The sequence below is a fragment of the Scylla paramamosain genome, chromosome 32, assembly GCF_035594125.1.
Source record: "Scylla paramamosain isolate STU-SP2022 chromosome 32, ASM3559412v1, whole genome shotgun sequence".
NCBI classification, from domain to species: domain Eukaryota; kingdom Metazoa; phylum Arthropoda; class Malacostraca; order Decapoda; family Portunidae; genus Scylla; species Scylla paramamosain.
Genome location: NC_087182.1, coordinates 3,213,755 through 3,223,754, shown reverse-complemented (window position 1 = coordinate 3,223,754; position 10,000 = coordinate 3,213,755). Strand labels below are relative to the sequence as shown.

At 42.4% G+C, this 10,000-nt stretch overlaps 1 protein-coding gene across 1 annotated transcript in view; it reads right to left on the bottom strand.

Moving 5' to 3' along the window:
• The window catches only part of LOC135089056 (junctophilin-1-like), a 110,823-nt gene that overhangs the window by 18,196 nt on the left and 82,627 nt on the right, over positions 1–10,000 (bottom strand). Inside the window, 1 exon segment of the mRNA XM_063984254.1 lies at positions 8,793–9,004. Within this exon segment, the coding sequence (XP_063840324.1) occupies positions 8,793–9,004 (212 nt within the window).

Genomic DNA, 10,000 nt, shown 5'->3' with positions numbered 1-10,000 from the left:
CTTGATGTTTTGACACTTTCAGTACATTTCGTCACTACAAGAAAACGCCACGAGCTACAATGTTTCTACGTCAGCCAAATTTAAACTAACTTAATGCCAGTGCCGTGCTAAATTTGACCTACTTAAATTTCCACCCCTGTAGTAAACTTATGTCTATTCAAAGCTCATGTTGGGTCGACTGTAGCCAAAACTAAGCTAACTAAACCTCTAATAGCAAGAAAGATTTGAGATACATAAAGGTACGTGACTCAGTTAAATTTACTCCTATAACAAACATATCTATTATTCAAAACTCATGTGAAGTTTAAAATACAGTAAATTCTGAGGTATATAAAGGTTTGCTAGTTAATTTCCAACCCTACTGCAAACTCATGTCTATTATTTAAAGTTAGGATAGGTCAAGTGTATTATTCAAAGCTAGAATAAGTTAAAAATGTAGTAAATTCTGAGGCATCTATATCATTCTCTCTTGGTTATAGTGACTGACTCCCACGTCAAGGATGAAGGTCACGGTTGTAAGCTGTACTTCAAATGACGCTACAGACGCGGCACTTGGGAAGTCTGAGTGAGATGACAGTGTGGAGTGTGTGAGGTTATCAAGTAAATGTTTTTTCTTTTTTATTTGCAATCTATGAATGAGGCATGTTGGTTTGGTTAGGAAGCAGGTCTTTTCCTTCCATTCATTATCTGTGGGTGGGGTCATGTTGGTTTGGTGATCAAGTAAACCTTTTTCTTTCATTCATAAGCTATATAAGAGTCGTGTTATGTTATCATGTAAACTTCATCCCTCTGTTCACAGTCTGCGCAAGAATCGTGTCAGTTTGGGTAGGTTATCATGTAAACTTCATCCTGTTCACAGTCTGCGCAAGAGTCGTGTCAGTTTGGCTAGGTTATCATGTAAACTTCATCCTTCTGCTCACAGTCTGCGCAAGAATCGTGTCAGTTTGGCTATGTTATCCTGTAAACTTCATCCCTCTGTTCACAGTCTGCGCAAGAGTCGTGTCAGTTTGGCTATCAAGTAAATATTTTCATTCCTACTCACACTCTACGCATGAGCTGTTAGTAAACTTTTTCCTTTCCATTCACAGTCTACGGAATAAGTCGCGTCAGGCTGTCTCTCTACATTCACAGTCTGCCAGGAATTGTCGTCGCTATGACTTCTCCATTGAGTGTTGCAGCCTTCCACTTGACGGGGTTCCTCGGGGCGTTGTTTGTTAGATAATAGTGGCCTTTGAGACGCGGCGGTAATGGCGTGTGAAAGGTCAACTCGTGGACACTGAGAAATTTGAAAGCGCTCTCTCTCTCTCTCTCTCTCTCTCTCTCTCTCTCTCTCTCTCTCTCTCTCTCTCTCTCTCTCTCTCTCTCTCTCTCTCTCTCTCTCTCTCTCTCTCTCTCTCTCTCTCTCTCTCTCTCTCTCATACACACACACACACTGAACAGGATGCTCCTCTCCTTGTCAATATCTAAGGTACTCTCTCTCTCTCTCTCTCTCTCTCTCTCTCTCTCTCTCTCTCTCTCTCTCTCTCTCTCTCTCTCTCTCTCTCTCTCTCTCTCTCTCTCTCTCTCTCTCTCTCTCTCTCTCTCTCTCTCTCTCTCTCTCTCTCTCTCTCTCTCTCTCTCTCTCTCTCTCTCTCTCTCTCTCTCTCTCTCGGCATTTCGTTTCTTTCCGGTGGTGAGAGCAATCTTTCATTCAGTCCAGGCTGGCGGCGTAATCAAGAGCCCTTTGAATAATGGAAGTCGCGGATCATGAGATGGAAAAAGTATGAAAGATGAAAAAAGAAGCCTGGAAGAACACAAACACAAACACAAACACAAACACAAACACACACACACACAGATACAAATAAAATAACAGCTCCCTTAGTCTTGGATGAAGGGCTGTTTATTGACCCCGACCTCTCCCCCCTTCCCCACTCCCTCCCTCCCTCCATCTCCTCCCTCTCCCGCTCTCCCTCACCGTTCACTTCCGGGCTGCGGGTTGCTGTTCGCTTCTCCAGCCTCTAACTCAACCCCCTCCTCTAGGGACGTGTTCCCCCTCCCCTCTGCCGATCCCTCACCCACCAGCCACGCCCCTCCCGCTCCCGTCACTCCATCACGAGGCACAGTCGCAGCCACGGCCGGAGTGCTGAAGGAGGCAGCGGTGTGGGGACAATAAAGTGGCTCTTTGTGAAGCCTAGAGGTTTTCCCTCACACTCCTCGCAGGGCAGCGATGGCTGCGCCCAACACTGCAGGCGGTGTCCTGCCCTCACCCAGCGCCGCAGCAGCAGGTCCTCCGAGTCTCTGCGCGCCGTGAGGAGCAGCCGCTGCTTCGTGCCGGTAAGCAGATATTTATAGCGGGTGGCACCTGCCAGGATGCCCGCCAACGCAGGGCGGAGCGCCGCCACACGCTGTGACTTCAGACTGACGTGGCACGTCGAAGTACGGTTGGCAGGCCTGGGCGGGCATGGCTCTTGCATAACGACTTCACACCCCAGCCAGGCACGCCCAGCCCATACAGCTGTCCGTGCCTCGCCAATCACGCCACACTTAGGACTCCTCCCTTGGCACCCCACTGCCTGCACCACTCCTCAGACGGCCGGCCAGGCAACCTGACTCAACCACCACGACCACCACCACCACCACCACCACCACCTGAACAACAACAACAACAATAACACCAACAGCAGCAACCATCACCACCACAGCAGGGCATGAGGACAGACACCCGCCAGCCGCCAACGAGATCTCTCTCCAGGTAAAGGCAAAAACTGGCCTACTTACGAGTGTAGGCCATGACACGTCTGCGCCTCCCACTGTATTGAAGCAACACACCACAAATAACAATCAAAACAAATAAATACCACGTAGATACTCCTGTAAACTGCCACCAAGAGATGAAACAAAGGTAAAGCAAGGCGTATAACAGTGAGAGGATCAAGAAGGCATCACGCATCAGACAACACAACAGGGACTAAGTCAAGCGAGGCAACGCAACACCGTAGACTTATTTATCAACTTAACTGCCACCCTCCCCCGTTCTCTCTCTCTCTCTCTCTCTCTCTCTCTCTCTCTCTCTCTCTCTCTCTCTCTCTCTCTCTCTCTCTCTCTCTCTCTCTCTCTCTCTCTCTCTCTCATCTGCCTGTTCTTATTAGTGGAGCAAAAAAACACGTAATCCTTCTCTTTTTCATCCGTCTCCTGCTCCTCTTTCTCTTCTCTTTCTAAACAAAACAAAAAATAAAATAAAATAAAGGAAAAAACATCCTTGAAAAAGTAACACAAAAACACAAACGAGTAATGAGAGAGAGAGAGAGAGAGAGAGAGAGAGAGAGAGAGAGAGAGAGAGAGAGAGAGAGAGAGAGAGAGAGAGAGAGAGAGAGAGAGAGAGAGAGAGAGAGAGAGAGAGAGAGAGAGAGAGAGAGAGAGAGAGAGAGAGAGAGAGAGAGAGATTATTTGTAGATACGTGAAGAGGCAAAGAAGAAAGAGGAGCGAGGGAGGTGCTAGAGGACAGGTGAATAGGTGTTAAGCGTGTTACTTCAAAATTATGTGGTGTTCGAGGTGTCACAGAAAGAGATAGGTGGTGCTGACCGTGTTAAAAATAGAGATACACAGAATTAAAGGTGCTAAAGAGTAGATGTCTGGTGTTAAATGCATTGAAAATATGAGAAGCCATTATGTCTATATATCTGCATTTGTTTAAGTGTATATACAAGTATATTTAAACCTTCTTTGCTTTACTAGTTTTGTTTTATTCATGTAGTTTCGTCATTACTGTATTTTATTATGCATTGACTTGTGTATTGTATAAATAGTCTGCAGTGGTCGATAAGTGTTTAAGTATGAAGGCAACGCGAAGGTGTGTGAGGGAAGGTGGGGAAGTAAAGAGGGAGGAGAGATAAGGAAAGACAGGAGTAATGGAGGAGAGGAGGAAGTGGTGATGAAGATGAAAAGAATTATGCAACGCTTCAAAATATGTGTGTGTGTGTGTGTGTGTGTGTGTGTGTGTGTGTGTGTGTGTGTGTGTGTGTGTGTGTGTGTGTGTAATAATAATAATAATAATAATAAACGGTTTATTATTTAGGCAGTTGACAAACTGAAAATGTACATAGGGGATGGGGAAAAACTTAACATTAATCCTAACGGTAAGACTAATCTAGGAGGGAAATACTATTGATTGATGGCTCGCACCATGGTGGGAATCGCACTGAGTCTGTGTGTGTGTGTGTGTGTGTGTGTGTGTGTGTGTGTGTGTGTGTGTGTGTGTGTGTGTGTGTGTGTGTGTGTGTGTGTGTGTGTGTGTGTGTGTGTGTGTGTGTGTGTGTGTGTGTGTGTGTGTGTGTGTGTGAATATATGAGGTCGTTTATTATGTTGGCTATATTAAGGATTATCTACTGCTTCTTCTTCTCCTTCTTCTTCTTCTTTTTCTTCTTCTTCATCTTCATCTTCTCCACTTGTTATTACTACTCTTACTATCGTCATCATCACTACCACCATTACTACTATAAATATTGCAGTTTATGACAAGCATCCAATTCACCTACGTAAGCTTGTCTATCTGTCTATCTGTCAATCTGTTAACATCCCAAAGAAAAGAATAGGATAATTTACTAGATTTTAATACGAATCCAGGAATATATGTGCATCTAGGTGTCTATTTTACTATTTTTCTTTTTCTTTTTTTCCTATCTCTTTTTTTTTTTACATGTAGATTTCTTCGCGGCAAAACTCTCCGGTCATCACTCGCCGCATTTCATTAAGTCTACGGTTCGAGTTTGCCGCATTCTATTATTAATGGATTGCGTTGGTGGGAGTATCTGAGTGCTTTCAGTTGTGAGTGACCTTGAATTCCTCGCTTGCTGTTGCTATGAGAGAGAGAGAGAGAGAGAGAGAGAGAGAGAGAGAGAGAGAGAGAGAGAGAGAGAGAGAGAGAGAGAGAGAGAGAGAGAGAGAGAGAGAGAGAGAGAGAGAGAGAGAGAGAGAGAGAGAGAGAGAAACTAATTTTGCTCTCTTGTCAATTCTTGCCAATCTTTTCATGCTCACTTTGCCAGATCAACAAACTTTCCTTTTTCTCTTCCACCTCCCTCCATTCCTCCCTTCACTTGCATTCATCTCCCTGCATTCCTTTATCCCTCTCCCTTCACTGTTTTATTCATCTGCCTTAATCCTCCGATCCCTTTTCACTGGTTGTTTTATGTCCCTTTATTCCTTCCTTCTCTCTCTCTCTCTCTCTCTCTCTCTCTCTCTCTCTCTCTCTCTCTCTCTCTCTCTCTCTCTCTCTCTCTCTCTCATCCTTTGCTGAACGTATCTTTGTCTCCCTCCCTTCCTGCATCTGTGTTTTTCTCCCTTTATAAGCTCCCACTCTCAATGCTCTTCTCTTCCTTTTCTTTCTTTGTTTTCCCTACTGAATTAAAAGCCTTTATGAAAACAACGACTGAAAACGGAGAAATTGCAGATGGCTAACTTGTGATACAGCGAAGACTTTCCTTATTTCCTACAGTAAGATTCAACTTCGTATCATCAAAGTAATTATTCTCTCATTAAGATTTTTTTTTAAAGGCCATAGAGAAGATTAGTTGTGTTCTCTTGAGTATTTCTGTCACTGAAGATGCATATTCCTAATCAAGCTATCAGTAAATTTGCGAAACACTGAAATTTGAAAAGTAAGACTAGGGATTGTTTTTAAAGGCCACAGAGACGATTAGCTGTGTTCTCTTGGGTATTTCTGTCATTGAAGATACATATTTTTAAAGGCCACAGAGACGATTAGCTGTGTTCTCTTGGGTATTTCTGTCATTGAAGATACATATTTTTAAAGGCCACAGAGACGATTAACTGTGTTCTCTTGGGTATTTCTGTCATTGAAGATACTTATTTTTAAAGGCCACAGAGACGATTAGCTGTGTTCTCTTGGGTATTTCTGTCATTGAAGATACATATTTCTAAAGGCCACAGAGACGATTAGCTGTGTTCTCTTGGGTATTTCTGTCATTGAAGATACATATTCCTAATCAAATTATCAGAAAAATTACGAAACACCTTTGAAAACTATGACAAACACTCTCCTATGACTTCAAATAGAGACAGTTCAAAGGAGTATGGTTTAGGAATCAAGACGTCAATACTAGGAGATAAAAAAAAAAAGAGAAAATACCTACGCGAGTGAGTGTGTGAGTGTGTGTGCTATCATGAAAACACCTTTGAAAATTAGGACACTATGGATAATTCAAAATAGTTTAGTTAATTAAGGAATCAATATCTATATTTGTCTAAGTGTATGTATAAGTATATTTAAAGGGTAAATATTTAAAGGGGTAAATATTAAACACACTTAGAAAAAATGAGGAAGCGAGTGTGTGTATGTATGTGCTGCTATGTCATGAAAACACCTTTGAAAACTAAAACTAACACTATCGCCAATTCAAAATAGTCTCGTTTAAGAATCCGCACCTCAATAGTAGAAGAAGTGACTATTAAACACACCCAGTAAAAAGAAAAAAAAAAAAAATTGAGGAACTTGGCGAGTGTGCGAGTGTGTGTGTGAGAGTGAGTATGCTGGTCTCTCTATTAGCGCGTCAATATCAGTGTTGCCACGCCTGATTCAGCGATACGGGGACCTCCTCCTCCTACATAGATTTCTGGGCATCTGTTCAAGGCCTTTCTACTACCTTATGTTGGCGAGGGACTTGGAGGCAGGTGTGTGGGTGGGTAGCAGGTGGGTGAATGGGCGTGTGGGTGAAGGCGCACTGTGGATGGATGAGTGTGTGGGTAAAGATGCATAGGAAGAAGTCAGTGGATGGGTGAATAGGGCTGTTAAAGTGGATAATGTTTAGGTGAATAAAGGAATGGGTGTGTGAGTGACTACAGTGACCATGACGACAGGTAAAGGTGATAATGGAGGACAAAGAAACACAAAGGAAGAACAAACAGCATATGACCTGTTGGCCCTTACAAATTTAAGGTATTCATAGGTAAGTACTGGAGGGAGAATAAAAAGAAATAGATAAATAAAGTATAAAAAAAAAAAAAAACGGAAGGAAGAAAGAGGTAGAAAGGAATGAGGGTAGGAGTGCATGGAAATGAGGATGAGATAGAATATGGAAGAAGGGAAAGATAAAATACAGGAATAAGAGAGAAAACATGAGAAGGAAAAACAAAATTCAGGTGATAAAGAGAAGCAGAGAGGGAGAAGAGAAGAGCAGAACTAGTGGAAAAAGAAAATTGATAAAAAATGGGAGGATGAGAGGAGGAAATACATAAATAAAAGCATCAGAAAAGGAAAATAAGACAAAACTAGAGAGCAGAATAGAACAAGAATAATGAATAGAAAGAAAAGAGAAACAGAAAAGACAGGAAGATGAATAGATGAGGCATAAGTGGAGCGCAGAAGACAGAAAGAAGAATAAGAAAGAAAGCAATGACAGAAACAGTAATAAGGGAGAGATAAAGAGAAAAACTTGAATAGAAAGCAGAATATAGCGAAGATGACAAGAACGAGAGGGAGAAGCAGAGAAAATAAAATAAATGAAGGACACAGAGATAATAAAGAAGATAACCTGACGAAGGAAGAATTTGACTTTGATCTAATCTACTTTCATCTTGTACAATATTCGATAAAAAATAAGGATGGAAATAAAAATAAGAATAAAAATAGAAATTCACTTTAAATGCGAGGCCGAGAGGGGAAAATGGCTTAACTTGGCTTCCCCTGCCTTGCCTTGGCTTGGCTTGGCTTGGATTGGCTTGGTTTTGCTGCGAGTGGACACTGTCAGGTGCTAAATATAGGCCATTAAAAGAGGCTTAACGCGAGAAGCTATTTTGAGAAGTGTGGTAAACAAGTCATGATGCAAAGCAAATCTGGTGATGCTGCACACACACACACACACACACACACACACACACACACAGACACACACACACATACACACACACACACGAGTTAATTGGGTTAATGACGAGGAAGGGAAAGAGTAAAAAAAAGAAAGAAAAAAAAGAAAAAAAAGAAAAGAAAAAAGAAAAAAGAAAAGAAAGGAAGTAAAATGACACGAAGAAGGATGAGAGTAAGGAAGATGATGAAGGATGAGGAGGAGAAGGATAAAGGATAATGATAAATGGCGAGGATTGCTGAGGATAACAATGGTAACAAATAGCAACAGACAAACATTTCGTTCCTTGCTACGGTAATTACGCTTCTCTTTGCAAGGTAATTACTCTAATCCACTAACGAAGGGTGATTAATGGGGTTTCTAGTCTGCCTGGTTACATTTCACAAACTAATTGCGCTACACTAACTACGGATGATTAACGAGGCTCATTACAAATTTTCAAACTAACTATGCACTAAAAACTCTTGGATGTTTTTGAGTTTTCTATCTTAAGCTAACTACCGATGTCTGGTCTTGTGTTTCCTTCACTAACTTAACTCTAACCTAACTCAAATCAGTGTAACGTAACCTAACATAACTCTGGATAAATCATTTTGGCTTTCCTTGACCAATGTAACTTAACCTAACTTACCGTAACTTAATATGGATGGCTGATTTAGTTTCCTTCGCTAACTCAACCAAACTAAACGAGCGTATTTCTAATTAAAACAGCTCCTACTCACCGGAATCAGTTTACGTCTAAATAACACAGCTCCGGAATCACCATAGGCCTAACCTCTCCTAACTTCACCTACCCTCACACTACCTCACCTAACCTACTCTCACGTAACCTAACCTAACCTCACCTAACCTACCCTCACTTAACCTAACCTCACTTAACCACACCTCACCTCCTAATCACCTAACCTAAGTAGAACCCAAATTCCTACTCACCAGAATCAGCGTAGGTCTCGGAGCCGTAACCATCCTGCAAGCCGTTCGCCCAGGTGCCCTCGTACTTGGCAGCGGAGGTGGTGGACTGCCGCACGCCGTATCGCCCCTTGAAGCCCTGCGTCCACTCCCCCCTGTACACCCACCGCCCCCTGCTCTCCACTCCTAGTCCGTGTCGCTTGCCATTCTGCCACTGCCCCTCATACGTGCTGCCGCTGTGGGAAAAGAAAACGAGGATATGTTACCTTGATTGTCGCAGTATTTACCTGTAATTTACGCTTAATGTAATGGGTGAGCTGGCCAGGTGAGCGCCACGTACACCTGGCCACGCACGCCACTTCCTGCCGCTACCTGCTGGGAATGCCGGTCCGTGTGAGTGCTGTATGAAAGGGTAATGAAATAATAAAGTATAATATGAAAGGAAAACGAGGCAAAGTGAATAATAGAGAAAGAAAAGACTAAGGAAACACACACACACACACACACACACACACACACACACACACACACACACCAAAGAACAAACAAATTTATGGATAGGAATAATAGGTAAAATATAAGTAGATATATATTACTCATGGATTGCCACGTGTAGGGCTGATGGCTTCTCGCACCTTCCCATATGCTACCATGTTGTTAGGTTCAATCAATGAGAGCAGAGTGTAATGAAGGCTACTGGTGGATCTGTGAGCGCCCTGTGAATGCCTGTGTAGTGCGCGGCAGTGTCCTCCTCGTGTCCTGCGTGCAAGGTGACGAGGTGATAACATAAAATTCAACAGGTAATTGCCCCCGCTAGCCAGGTCTTCCCTTTGACCATACTGCGTTTGAACTCATCCACCCATTCACTATTAGATAATTGAGATAACTTCGTAAATTTTTAGTCACCAATTGTTAGTCAGAATAGCGTAAACAAAGACATTCTATTAAATAAGTAAATAGAGGTGACCTTTAATTCCTTCTACATTAAAGAAAACATCATCATAAACTTCATGTTATCCTTTAGTGGTGTCCAGAATAAAATTAGGTTCGTATTAGACACTTTGAGGTTTCATTAACGCTACCTTCAAAGGGGAGAGATGACTAACACTGGTGCAAAGGGTGTTTTTCCCACTGACGGCGCAAAAATCCGTGATAAACTCTCTGAAATCATGAAAACAGCAGAATCCATTAGAAACTTTATCTGGAATCACGAAAACACAAGAATATGTGAC